General features: G+C 45.9%; 1 protein-coding gene across 1 annotated transcript in view; it reads right to left on the bottom strand.

Annotated features, from left to right (window-relative positions):
* Window positions 1–13796, bottom strand: part of LOC129828587 (mucin-5AC-like) — a 97263-nt gene that overhangs the window by 47155 nt on the left and 36312 nt on the right. Inside the window, exon 4 of the mRNA XM_055889640.1 lies at window positions 8406–8556. Within this exon, the coding sequence (XP_055745615.1) occupies window positions 8406–8556 (151 nt within the window). The remainder of the gene's footprint in view (window positions 1–8405; window positions 8557–13796) is intronic.

The following is a 13796-nucleotide window of genomic DNA, read 5'->3' as shown; positions in this document are numbered from 1 at the left end:
TGTTGTAGTGTAGTGTGTTGTAGTGTGTTGTAGTGTAGTGTAGTGTAGTGTGTTGTAGTGTAGTGTAGTGTAGTGTGTTGTAGTGTGTTGTAGTGTGTTGTAGTGTGTTGTAGTGTGTTGTAGTGTGTTGTAGTGTGCTGTAGTGTAGTGTGTTGTAGTGTGTTGTAGTGTGTTGTAGTGTGTTGTAGTGTGTTGTAGTGTGGTGTAGTGTGTTGTAGTGTGTTGTAGTGTGTTGTAGTGTGTTGTGGTGTGTTGTGGTGTGTTGTGGTGTGTTGTAGTGTAGTGTGTTGTGGTGTGTTGTGTTGTAGTGTGTTGTAGTGTGTTGTGTTGTAGTGTGTTGTAGTGTAGTGTGTTGTGGTGTGTTGTAGTGTGTTGTAGTGTGTTGTGGTATGTTGTAGTGTGTTGTAGTGTGTTGTAGTGTGTTGTAGTGTGTTGTGGTGTAGTGTGTTGTAGTGTGTTGTAGTGTGTTGTGGTGTAGTGTGTTGTAGTGTGTTGTAGTGTGTTGTAGTGTGTTGTAGTGTGTTGTAGTGTAGTGTGTTGTAGTGTGTTGTAGTGTGTTGTAGTGTGTTGTAGTGTGTTGTAGTGTGTTGTGGTATTTTGTGGTATGTTGTAGTGTGTTGTAGTGTGTTGTAGTGTGTTGTAGTGTGTTGTAGTGTGGTGTGTTGTAGTGTGTTGTAGTGTGTTGTAGTGTGTTGTAGTGTGTTGTAGTGTGGTGTAGTGTGTTGTAGTGTGTTGTAGTGTGGTGTGTTGTAGTGTGTTGTAGTGTGTTGTAGTGTGTTGTAGTGTGTTGTAGTGTGTTGTGGTGTGTTGTAGTGTGTTGTAGTGTAGTGTGTTGTGGTGTGTTGTAGTGTGTTGTAGTGTGTTGTAGTGTGTTGTAGTGTGTTGTAGTGTGTTGTAGTGTGTTGTAGTGTGTTGTAGTGTGTTGTAGTGTGTTGTGTAGTAGTGTGTTGTAGTGTGTTGTAGTGTGTTGTAGTGTGTGGTAGTGTGTTGTAGTGTGTTGTAGTGTGTTGTGGTGTGTAGTAGTGTGTAGTAGTGTGTTGTAGTGTGTTGTAGTGTGTTGTAGTGTAGTGTGTTGTAGTGTGTTGTAGTGTGTTGTAGTGTGTTGTAGTGTGTTGTAGTGTGTTGTAGTGTGTTGTGGTGTGTTGTAGTGTGTTGTAGTGTGTTGTAGTGTGTTGTAGTGTGGTGTAGTGTAGTGTGTTGTAGTGTGTTGTAGTGTGGTGTGTTGTAGTGTGTTGTAGTGTGTTGTGGTGTGTTGTAGTGTGTTGTAGTGTGTTGTGGTGTGTTGTAGTGTGTTGTAGTGTAGTGTGTTGTAGTGTGTTGTAGTGTGTTGTGGTGTGTAGTAGTGTGTTGTAGTGTGTTGTAGTGTGTTGTAGTGTGTTGTAGTGTGGTGTAGTGTGTTGTAGTGTGTTGTAGTGTGTTGTGGTGTGTTGTAGTGTGTTGTAGTGTGTTGTAGTGTGTTGTAGTGTGTTGTAGTGTGGTGTAGTGTGTTGTAGTGTGTTGTAGTGTGTTGTAGTGTGTTGTAGTGTGGTGTAGTGTGTTGTAGTGTGTTGTAGTGTGGTGTGTTGTGTTGTAGTGTGTTGTAGTGTGGTGTGTTGTAGTGTGGTGTGTTGTAGTGTGTTGTGGTGTGTTGTAGTGTGTTGTAGTGTGGTGTAGTGTGTTGTAGTGTGTTGTAGTGTAGTGTAGTGTGTTGTAGTGTGGTGTGTTGTGTTGTAGTGTGTTGTAGGGTGTTGTGGTGTGTTGTAGTGTGTTGTAGTGTAGTGTGGTGTGTTGTAGTGTGGTGTGTTGTGTTGTAGTGTGTTGTAGGGTGTTGTGGTGTGTTGTAGTGTGTTGTAGTGTAGTGTGTTGTGTTGTAGTGTGGTGTAGTGTGTTGTAGTGTAGTGTGTTGTAGTGTGTTGTAGTGTGTTGTAGTGTGTTGTAGTGTGTTGTAGTGTGGTGTGTTGTAGTGTGTTGTAGTGTGTTGTAGTGTGTTGTAGTGTGTTGTAGTGTGTTGTAGTGTGGTGTGTTGTAGTGTGTTGTAGTGTGGTGTGTTGTAGTGTGTTGTAGTGTGTTGTAGTGTGGTGTGTTGTAGTGTGTTGTAGTGTGTTGTAGTGTGTTGTAGTGTGTTGTAGTGTGTTGTAGTGTAGTGTAGTGTAGTGTAGTGTGTTGTAGTGTGTTGTAGTGTAGTGTGTTGTAGTGTGTTGTAGTGTGTTGTAGTGTGTTGTAGTGTGTTGTAGTGTAGTGTGTTGTAGTGTGTTGTAGTGTAGTGTAGTGTAGTGTGTTGTAGTGTAGTGTAGTGTAGTTTGTTGTAGTGTGTTGTAGTGTGTTGTAGTGTGTTGTAGTGTGTTGTGGTGTGTTGTAGTGTAGTGTGTTGTAGTGTGTTGTAGTGTGTTGTAGTGTGTTGTAGTGTGTTGTAGTGTGCTGTAGTGTAGTGTGTTGTAGTGTGTTGTAGTGTGTTGTAGTGTGTTGTAGTGTGTTGTAGTGTGTTGTAGTGTGTTGTAGTGTGGTGTGTTGTAGTGTGTTGTAGTGTGTTGTGTTGTAGTGTGTTGTAGTGTGGTGTGTTGTAGTGTGTTGTAGTGTGGTGTGTTGTAGTGTGTTGTAGTGTGTTGTAGTGTGTTGTAGTGTAGTGTGGTGTAGTGTGTTGTAGTGTGTTGTAGTGTGTTGTGTTGTAGTGTGTTGTAGTGTGTTGTAGTGTGGTGTGTTGTAGTGTGTTGTAGTGTGTTGTAGTGTGTTGTAGTGTGTTGTAGTGTGTTGTAGTGTGTTGTAGTGTGTTGTGTTGTGGTGTGTTGTAGTGTGTTGTAGTGTGTTGTAGTGTGTTGTAGTGTGTTGTAGTGTAGTGTGTTGTAGTGTGTTGTAGTGTGTTGTAGTGTGTTGTAGTGTGTTGTAGTGTGGTGTGTTGTAGTGTGTTGTAGTGTGGTGTGTTGTAGTGTGTTGTAGTGTGTTGTAGTGTGTTGTAGTGTAGTGTGGTGTAGTGTGTTGTAGTGTGTTGTAGTGTGTTGTGTTGTAGTGTGTTGTAGTGTGTTGTAGTGTGGTGTGTTGTAGTGTGTTGTAGTGTGTTGTAGTGTGTTGTAGTGTGTTGTAGTGTGTTGTAGTGTGTTGTAGTGTGTTGTGTTGTGGTGTGTTGTAGTGTGTTGTAGTGTGTTGTAGTGTGTTGTAGTGTGTTGTAGTGTAGTGTGTTGTAGTGTGGTGTGTTGTAGTGTGTTGTAGTGTGTTGTAGTGTAGTGTGTTGTAGTGTGTTGTAGTGTGTTGTAGTGTGTTGTAGTGTGTTGTAGTGTGTTGTGTTGTGTTGTAGTGTGTTGTAGTGTGTTGTAGTGTGTTGTAGTGTGTTGTAGTGTGGTGTGTTGTAGTGTGTTGTAGTGTGTTGTAGTGTAGTGTGTTGTAGTGTGTTGTAGTGTGTTGTAGTGTGTTGTAGTGTGTTGTAGTGTGTTGTGGTGTGTTGTGGTGTGTTGTAGTGTGTTGTAGTGTGTTGTAGTGTGTTGTGTTGTAGTGTGGTGTAGTGTGTTGTAGTGTAGTGTGTTGTGGTGTGTTGTAGTGTAGTGTAGTGTGTTGTAGTGTGTTGTAGTGTGGTGTGTTGTAGTGTGTTGTAGTGTGTTGTAGTGTGGTGTAGTGTGTTGTAGTGTGTTGTAGTGTGTTGTGTTGTGTTGTAGTGTGTTGTAGTGTGTTGTAGTGTGTTGTAGTGTGTTGTGGTGTGTTGTGGTGTGTTGTAGTGTAGTGTGTTGTGGTGTGTTGTGTTGTAGTGTGTTGTGTTGTAGTGTGTTGTAGTGTAGTGTGTTGTGGTGTGTTGTAGTGTGTTGTAGTGTGTTGTGGTATGTTGTAGTGTGTTGTAGTGTGTTGTAGTGTGTTGTAGTGTGTTGTGTTGTAGTGTGTTGTAGTGTGTTGTAGTGTGTTGTGTTGTAGTGTGTTGTGGTGTGTTGTAGTGTGTTGTGTTGTAGTGTGTTGTAGTGTGTTGTAGTGTGTTGTAGTGTGTTGTAGTGTGTTGTAGTGTAGTGTGTTGTAGTGTGTTGTAGTGTGGTGTGGTGTGTTGTGGTGTGTTGTGGTGTGTTGTAGTGTAGTGTGTTGTGGTGTGTTGTGTTGTAGTGTGTTGTAGTGTGTTGTGTTGTAGTGTGTTGTAGTGTAGTGTGTTGTGGTGTGTTGTAGTGTGTTGTAGTGTGTTGTGGTATGTTGTAGTGTGTTGTGGTGTGTTGTAGTGTGTTGTAGTGTGTTGTAGTGTGTTGTAGTGTGTTGTAGTGTGTTGTAGTGTGTTGTGGTATTTTGTGGTATGTTGTAGTGTGTTGTAGTGTGTTGTAGTGTGTTGTAGTGTGTTGTAGTGTGGTGTAGTGTGTTGTAGTGTGTTGTAGTGTGGTGTGTTGTAGTGTGTTGTAGTGTGTTGTAGTGTGTTGTAGTGTGTTGTAGTGTGTTGTGGTGTGTTGTAGTGTGTTGTAGTGTAGTGTGTTGTGGTGTGTTGTAGTGTGTTGTAGTGTGGTGTGTTGTAGTGTGTTGTAGTGTGTTGTAGTGTGTTGTAGTGTGTTGTAGTGTGGTGTAGTGTGTTGTAGTGTGTTGTAGTGTGGTGTGTTGTAGTGTGTTGTAGTGTGTTGTAGTGTGTTGTAGTGTGTTGTAGTGTGTTGTGGTGTGTTGTAGTGTGTTGTAGTGTAGTGTGTTGTGGTGTGTTGTAGTGTGTTGTAGTGTGTTGTAGTGTGTTGTGTAATAGTGTGTTGTAGTGTGTTGTAGTGTGTTGTAGTGTGTTGTAGTGTGTTGTAGTGTGTTGTAGTATAGTGTGTTGTAGTGTGTTGTAGTGTAGTGTGGTGTAGTGTGTTGTAGTGTGTTGTAGTGTGTTGTAGTGTAGTGTGTTGTAGTGTGTTGTAGTGTGTTGTAGTGTGTTGTAGTGTGTTGTAGTGTGTTGTAGTGTAGTGTGTTGTAGTGTGTAGTAGTGTGTTGTAGTGTGTTGTAGTGTAGTGTGTTGTAGTGTGTTGTAGTGTGTTGTAGTGTGTTGTAGTGTGTTGTAGTGTGTTGTAGTGTAGTGTGTTGTAGTGTGTAGTAGTGTGTTGTAGTGTGTTGTAGTGTGTTGTAGTGTGTTGTAGTGTGTTGTAGTGTGTTGTAGTGTGTTGTAGTGTAGTGTGTTGTAGTGTGTTGTAGTGTTTTGTAGTGTGGTGTGTTGTAGTGTGTTGTAGTGTGTTGTAGTGTGTTGTAGTGTGTTGTAGTGTGTTGTGGTGTGTTGTAGTGTGTTGTAGTGTAGTGTGTTGTGGTGTGTTGTAGTGTGTTGTAGTGTGTTGTAGTGTGTTGTGTAGTAGTGTGTTGTAGTGTGTTGTAGTGTGGTGTAGTGTGTTGTGGTGTGTTGTAGTGTGTTGTAGTGTGTTGTAGTGTGTTGTAGTGTGTTGTAGTGTGTTGTAGTATAGTGTGTTGTAGTGTGTTGTAGTGTGTTGTAGTGTGTTGTGTTGTAGTGTGGTGTAGTGTGTTGTAGTGTGTTGTAGTGTGTTGTAGTGTGTTGTAGTGTGTTGTAGTGTGTTGTAGTGTGTTGTAGTGTAGTGTGTTGTAGTGTGTTGTAGTGTGTTGTGTTGTAGTGTGGTGTAGTGTGTTGTAGTGTGTTGTGGTGTGTTGTAGTGTGTTGTAGTGTGTTGTAGTGTGTTGTGTTGTAGTGTGTTGTAGTGTGTTGTAGTGTGTTGTAGTGTGTTGTAGTGTGTTGTAGTGTGTTGTAGTGTGTTGTGTTGTAGTGTGTTGTAGTGTGTTGTAGTGTGTTGTGTTGTGGTGTGTTGTGTTGTAGTGTGTTGTAGTGTGTTGTGTTGTAGTGTGTTGTAGTGTGTTGTGGTGTGTTGTAGTGTGTTGTAGTGTGTTGTAGTGTGTTGTAGTGTGTTGTAGTGTGTTGTAGTGTGTTGTGTTGTGTTGTAGTGTAGTGTAGTGTGTTGTAGTGTGTTGTAGTGTGTTGTAGTGTGTTGTAGTGTGTTGTAGTGTGTTGTGTGTTGTAGTGTGTTGTAGTGTGTTGTAGTGTGTTGTAGTGTGTTGTAGTGTGTTGTAGTGTGTTGTGTGTTGTAGTGTGTTGTGTTGTAGTGTGTTGTAGTGTGTTGTAGTGTGTTGTAGTGTGTTGTGTTGTGGTGTGGTGTAGTGTGTTGTAGTGTGTTGTAGTGTGTTGTAGTGTGTTGTAGTGTGTTGTAGTGTGTTGTAGTGTGTTGTGGTGTAGTGTGTTGTAGTGTGTTGTAGTGTGTTGTAGTGTGTTGTAGTGTGTTGTGTTGTAGTGTGTTGTAGTGTGTTGTAGTGTGTTGTGTTGTAGTGTGTTGTAGTGTGTTGTAGTGTGGTGTGTTGTAGTGTGTTGTAGTGTGTTGTAGTGTGTTGTGTTGTGGTGTGTTGTAGTGTGTTGTAGTGTGTTGTAGTGTGTTGTAGTGTGTTGTAGTGTGTTGTAGTGTGGTGTGTTGTAGTGTGTTGTAGTGTGTTGTAGTGTAGTGTGTTGTAGTGTGTTGTAGTGTGTTGTAGTGTGTTGTGTTGTGTTGTAGTGTGTTGTAGTGTGTTGTAGTGTGTTGTAGTGTGTTGTAGTGTGGTGTGTTGTAGTGTGTTGTAGTGTGTTGTAGTGTAGTGTGTTGGAGTGTTTTGTAGTGTGTTGTAGTGTGTTGTAGTGTGTTGTAGTGTGTTGTGGTGTGTTGTAGTGTGTTGTAGTGTGTTGTAGTGTGTTGTAGTGTGTTGTAGTGTAGTGTGTTGTAGTGTTTTGTAGTGTGTTGTAGTGTGTTGTAGTGTGTTGTAGTGTGTTGTAGTGTGTTGTAGTGTGTTGGAGTGTGTTGTAGTGTGTTGTGGTATGTTGTAGTGTGTTGTAGTGTGTTGTAGTGTGTTGTAGTGGGTTGTGGTGTAGTGTGTTGTAGTGTGTTGTAGTGTGTTGTGGTGTAGTGTGTTGTAGTGTGTTGTAGTGTGTTGTAGTGTGTTGTGTTGTGGTATGTTGTAGTGTGTTGTAGTGTGTTGTAGTGTGTTGTAGTGTGGTGTGTTGTAGTGTGTTGTAGTGTGTTGTAGTGTGTTGTAGTGTGTTGTAGTGTGTTGTAGTGTGGTGTAGTGTGGTGTAGTGTGTTGTAGTGTGTTGTAGTGTGGTGTGTTGTAGTGTGTTGTAGTGTGTTGTAGTGTGTTGTAGTGTGTTGTGGTGTGTTGTAGTGTGTTGTAGTGTGTTGTAGTGTGGTGTAGTGTGGTGTAGTGTGTTGTAGTGTGTTGTAGTGTGGTGTGTTGTAGTGTGTTGTAGTGTGTTGTAGTGTGTTGTAGTGTGTTGTGGTGTGTTGTAGTGTGTTGTAGTGTAGTGTGTTGTGGTGTGTTGTAGTGTGTTGTAGTGTGTTGTAGTGTGTTGTGTAGTAGTGTGTTGTAGTGTGTTGTAGTATGGTGTAGTGTGTTGTAGTGTGTTGTAGTGTGTTGTAGTGTGTTGTAGTGTGTTGTAGTATAGTGTGTTGTAGTGTGTTGTAGTGTGTTGTAGTGTGTTGTAGTGTGTTGTAGTGTGTTGTAGTGTGTTGTGGTGTGTTGTAGTGTGTTGTAGTGTAGTGTGTTGTGGTGTGTTGTAGTGTGTTGTAGTGTGTTGTAGTGTGTTGTGTAGTAGTGTGTTGTAGTGTGTTGTAGTGTGGTGTAGTGTGTTGTAGTGTGTTGTAGTGTGTTGTAGTGTGTTGTAGTGTGTTGTAGTATAGTGTGTTGTAGTGTGTTGTAGTGTGTTGAGGTGTGTTGTGGTGTAGTGTGTTGTAGTGTGTTGTAGTGTGTTGTAGTGTGTTGTAGTGTGTTGTAGTGTGTTGTAGTGTAGTGTGTTGTAGTGTGTTGTAGTGTGTTGTAGTGTGTTGTGTTGTAGTGTGGTGTAGTGTGTTGTAGTGTGTTGTGGTGTGTTGTAGTGTGTTGTAGTGTGTTGTAGTGTGTTGTGTTGTAGTGTGTTGTAGTGTGTTGTAGTGTGTTGTGTTGTGGTGTGTTGTGTTGTAGTGTGTTGTGTTGTAGTGTGTTGTAGTGTGTTGTAGTGTGTTGTGGTGTGTTGTAGTGTGTTGTAGTGTGTTGTAGTGTGTTGTAGTGTGTTGTAGTGTGTTGTAGTGTAGTGTGTTGTGTTGTAGTGTGTTGTAGTGTGTTGTAGTGTGTTGTAGTGTGTTGTAGTGTGTTGTAGTGTGTTGTGTGTTGTAGTGTGTTGTGTTGTAGTGTGTTGTAGTGTGTTGTAGTGTGTTGTGGTGTAGTGTGTTGTAGTGTGTTGTAGTGTGTTGTAGTGTGTTGTAGTGTGTTTTAGTGTGTTGTAGTGTGTTGTAGTGTGTTGTGGTGTAGTGTGTTGTAGTGTGTTGTAGTGTGTTGTAGTGTGTTGTAGTGTGTTGTGTTGTAGTGTGTTGTGGTGTGTTGTGGTGTGTTGTGGTGTGGTCTGTTGTGGTGTGTAGTGTGGTGTGTTGTAGTAATGGTACTAACCTGTGGTCCTCCATCCTGGCGAGGGCGCTGTGTTGTAGTGTGGTGTGGTGTGTTGTAGTAATGGTACTAACCTGTGGTCCTCCATCCTGGTGAGGGCGCTGTGTACTGCCTCTCTGAGTCTCTGGAGGAACAGAGCCACGCTGGGCTGTCTGGAGGGGAGACCCAGCCTCAGTGAACTCCTCTCTCTACACAGCTCCTCCAGCTTCTCACCAAAACGCTCAGCTGAAACAACACATATCTGGGTCATAGACCAGAAACAATCCACTACTGCTGGCCTCTCCACTACTACTGCTGGCCTCTCCACTACTACTGCTGACCTCTCCACTACTACTGCTGGCCTCTCCACTACTACTGCTGGCCTCTCCTCTACTACTGCTGGCCTCTCCTCTACTACTGCTGGCCTCTCCACTACTACTGCTGGCCTCTCCTCTACTACTGCTGGCCTCTCCTCTACTACTGCTGGCCTCTCCTCTACTACTGCTGGCCTCTCCTCTACTACTGCTGCCCTCTCCTCTACTACTGCTGGCCTCTCCTCTACTACTGCTGGCCTCTCCTCTACTACTGCTGGCCTCTCCTCTACTACTGCTGGCCTCTCCTCTACTACTGCTGGCCTCTCCTCTACTACTGCTGGCCTCTCCACTACTACTTCTGGCCTCTCCTCTACTACTGCTGGCCTCTCCTCTACTACTGCTGGCCTCTCCTCTACTACTGCTGCCCTCTCCTCTACTACTGCTGGCCTCTCCTCTACTACTGCTGGCCTCTCCACTACTACTGCTGGCCTCTCCACTACTACTGCTGGCCTCTCCACTACTACTGCTGGCCTCTCCACTACTACTGCTGGCCTCTCCTCTACTACTACTGGCCTCTCCTCTACTACTGCTGGCCTCTCCTCTACTACTGCTGGCCTCTCCTCTACTACTGCTGGCCTCTCCTCTACTACTGCTGGCCTCTCCTCTACTACTGCTGGCCTCTCCTCTACTACTGCTGGCCTCTCCTCTACTACTGCTGGCCTCTCCTCTACTACTGCTGCCCTCTCCTCTACTACTGCTGGCCTCTCCTCTACTACTGCTGGCCTCTCCTCTACTACTGCTGGCCTCTCCTCTACTACTGCTGGCCTCTCCACTACTACTGCTGGCCTCTCCTCTACTACTGCTGGCCTCTCCACTACTACTGCTGGCCTCTCCTCTACTACTGCTGGCCTCTCCTCTACTACTGCTGCCCTCTCCTCTACTACTGCTGGCCTCTCCTCTACTACTGCTGGCCTCTCCTCTACTACTGCTGGCCTCTCCTCTACTACTGCTGGCCTCTCCTCTACTACTGCTGCCCTCTCCTCTACTACTGCTGCCCTCTCCTCTACTACTGCTGGCCTCTCCTCTACTACTGCTGGCCTCTCCTCTACTACTGCTGGCCTCTCCACTACTACTGCTGCCCTCTCCTCTACTACTGCTGGCCTCTCCTCCACTACTGCTGGCTTCTCCAATACTACTGCTGGCCTCTCCTCTACTACTGGCCTCTCCAATAATATTGGCCTCTCCAATAATACTGGCCTCTCCAATAATACTGGCCTCTCCAACAATACTGGCCTCTCCAATAATACTGGCCTCTACACTACTACTGGCCTCTCCACTACTACTGGCCTCTCCACTACTACTGGCCTCTCCAATAATGCTGGCCTCTCCAATAATCCTGACCTCTCCACTACTACTGGCCTCTCCACTACTACTGGCCTCTCCACTACTACTGGCCTCTCCACTACTACTGGACTCTCCACTACTACTGGACTCTCCACTACTACTGGACTCTCCACTACTACTGGCCTCTCCACTACTGCTGGCCTCTCCAATAATGCTGGCCTCTCCAATAATGCTGGCCTCTCCAATAATCCTGACCTCTCCACTACTACTGGCCTCTCCACTACTACTGGCCTCTCCAATACTACTGGCCTCTCCACTACTACTGGCCTCTCCACTACTACTGGACTCTCCACTACTACTGGACTCTCCACTACTACTGGACTCTCCACTACTACTGGACTCTCCACTACTACTGGACTCTACTACTGGCCTCTCCACTACTACTGGACTCTCCACTACTACTGGACTCTAATACTGGCCTCTCCACTACTACTGGCCTCTCCACTACTACTGGACTCTACTACTGGCCTCTCCACTACTACTGGCCTCTCCACTACTACTGGACTCTCCACTACTACTGGACTCTCCACTACTACTGGCCTCTACTACTGGACTCTAATACTGGCCTCTCCACTACTACTGGACTCTACTACTACTGGATTCTCCACTACTACTGGCCTCTCCACTACTACTGTACTCTACTACTGGCCTCTCCACTACTACTGGACTCTCCACTACTACTGGCCTCTCCACTACTACTGGACTCTCCACTACTACTGGCCTCTCCACTACTACTGGCCTCTCCACTACTACTGGCCTCTCCACTACTACTGGACTCTCCACTACTACTGGCCTCTCCACTACTACTGGACTCTACTACTGGCCTCTCCACTACTACTGGACTCTAATACTGGCCTCTCCACTACTACTGGACTCTACTACTGGCCTCTCCACTACTACTGGACTCTACTACTGGCCTCTCCACTACTACTGGACTCTCCACTACTACTGGCCTCTCCACTACTACTGGACTCTCCACTACTACTGGCCTCTCCACTACTACTGGACTCTCCACTACTACTGGACTCTCCACTACTACTGGACTCTCCACTACTACTGGCCTCTCCACTACTACTGGCCTCTCCACTACTACTGGCCTCTCCACTACTACTGGCCTCTCCACTACTACTGGCCTCTCCAATAATGCTGGCCTCTCCAATAATGCTGGCCTCTCCAATAATCCTGACCTCTCCACTACTACTGGCCTCTCCACTACTACTGGCCTCTCCAATACTACTGGCCTCTCCACTACTACTGGCCTCTCCACTACTACTGGACTCTCCACTACTACTGGACTCTCCACTACTACTGGCCTCTCCACTACTACTGGACTCTCCACTACTACTGGACTCTACTACTGGCCTCTCCACTACTACTGGACTCTCCACTACTACTGGACTCTAATACTGGCCTCTCCACTACTACTGGCCTCTCCACTACTACTGGACTCTACTACTGGCCTCTCCACTACTACTGGCCTCTCCACTACTACTGGACTCTCCACTACTACTGGACTCTCCACTACTACTGGCCTCTACTACTGGACTCTAATACTGGCCTCTCCACTACTACTGGACTCTACTACTACTGGATTCTCCACTACTACTGGCCTCTCCACTACTACTGTACTCTACTACTGGCCTCTCCACTACTACTGGACTCTCCACTACTACTGGACTCTCCACTACTACTGGACTCTCCACTACTACTGGCCTCTCCACTACTACTGGACTCTCCACTACTACTGGCCTCTCCACTACTACTGGCCTCTCCACTACTACTGGACTCTCCACTACTACTGGCCTCTCCACTACTACTGGACTCTACTACTGGCCTCTCCACTACTACTGGACTCTAATACTGGCCTCTCCACTACTACTGGACTCTACTACTGGCCTCTCCACTACTACTGGACTCTACTACTGGCCTCTCCACTACTACTGGACTCCAATACTGGCCTCTCCACTACTACTGGACTCTACTACTGGCCTCTCCACTACTACTGGACTCTCCACTACTACTGGCCTCTCCACTACTACTGGTCTCTACTAATGGCCTCTCCACTACTACTGGACTCTACTACTGGCCTCTCCACTACTACTGGCCTCTCCACTACTACTGGCCTCTCCACTACTACTGGACTCTACTACTGGCCTCTCCACTACTACTGGACTGTACTACTGGCCTCTCCACTACTACTGGCCTCTCCACTACTACTGGACTCTACTACTGGCCTCTCCACTACTACTGGCCTCTCCACTACTACTGGCCTCTCCACTAATACTGGCCTCTACTACTGGCCTCTCCACTACTACTGGCCTCTCCACTACTACTGGCCTCTCCACTACTACTGGACTCTACTACTGGCCTCTCCACTACTACTGGCCTCTCCACTACTACTGGCCTCTCCACTACTACTGGCCTCTACTACTGGCCTCTCCACTACTACTGGCCTCTCCACTACTACTGGCCTCTCCACTACTACTGGACTCTACTACTGGCCTCTCCTCTACTACTGGCCTCTCCACTACTACTGGCCTCTCCACTACTACTGGCCTCTCCACTACTACTGGCCTCTCCACTACTACTGGACTCTACTACTGGACTCTCCACTACTACTGGACTCTAATACTGGACTCTACTACTGGCCTCTCCACTACTACTGGACTCTAATACTGGACTCTGCTACTGGCCTCTCCTCTACTACTGGCCTCTCCACTACTACTGGCCTCTCCACTACTACTGGACTCTACTACTGGCCTCTCCACTACTACTGGCCTCTCCACTACTACTGGCCTCTCCACTACTACTGGACTCTACTACTGGCCTCTCCACTACTACTGGCCTCTCCACTACTACTGGACTCTACTACTGGCCTCTCCACTACTACTGGCCTCTCCACTACTACTGGCCTCTCCACTACTACTGGACTCTCCACTACTACTGGCCTCTCCACTACTACTGGACTCTCCACTACTACTGGACTCTAATACTGGCCTCTCCACTACTACTGGCCTCTCCACTACTACTGGACTCTACTACTGGCCTCTCCACTACTACTGGCCTCTCCACTACAGAGAGGCCTAATCGCCCAACATCAGTGCTCAACCTCACTAATGGTCTTGTGGCTGAATGGAGCAATGTTCCAACATCTAGTGAAAAGCCTTCCCAGAAGAGTGGAGGCTGTTATAGCAGCAATGTTCCAACATCTAGTGGAAAGCCTTCCCAGAAGAGTGGAGGCTGTTATAGCAGCAATGTTCCAACATCTAGTGAAAAGCCTTCCCAGAAGAGTGGAGGCTGTTATAGCAGCAATGTTCCAACATCTAGTGGAAAGCCTTCCCAGAAGAGTGGAGGCTGTTATAGCAGCAATGTTCCAACATCTAGTGGAAAGCCTTCCCAGAAGAGTGGAGGCTGTTATAGCAGCAATGTTCCAACATCTAGTGGAAAGCCTTCCCAGAAGAGTGGAGGCTGTTATAGCAGCAATGTTCCAACATCTAGTGGAAAGCCTTCCCAGAAGAGTGGAGGCTGTTATAGCAGCAATGTTCCAACATCTAGTGGAAAGCCTTCCCAGAAGAGTGGAGGCTGTTACAGCAGCAATGTTCCAACATCTAGTGGAAAGCCTTCCCAGAAGAGTGGAGGCTGTTATAGCAGCAATGTTCCAACATCTAGTGGAAAGCCTTCCCAGAAGAGTGGAGGCTGTTACAGCAGCAATGTTCCAACATCTAGTGGAAAGCCTTCCCAGAAGAGTGGAGGCTGTTATAGCAGCAA

Source organism: Salvelinus fontinalis, chromosome 30 (genome assembly GCF_029448725.1).
Source record: "Salvelinus fontinalis isolate EN_2023a chromosome 30, ASM2944872v1, whole genome shotgun sequence".
Taxonomy (NCBI): Eukaryota; Metazoa; Chordata; class Actinopteri; order Salmoniformes; family Salmonidae; genus Salvelinus; species Salvelinus fontinalis.
This window is presented reverse-complemented; position numbering and strand designations above follow the sequence as displayed.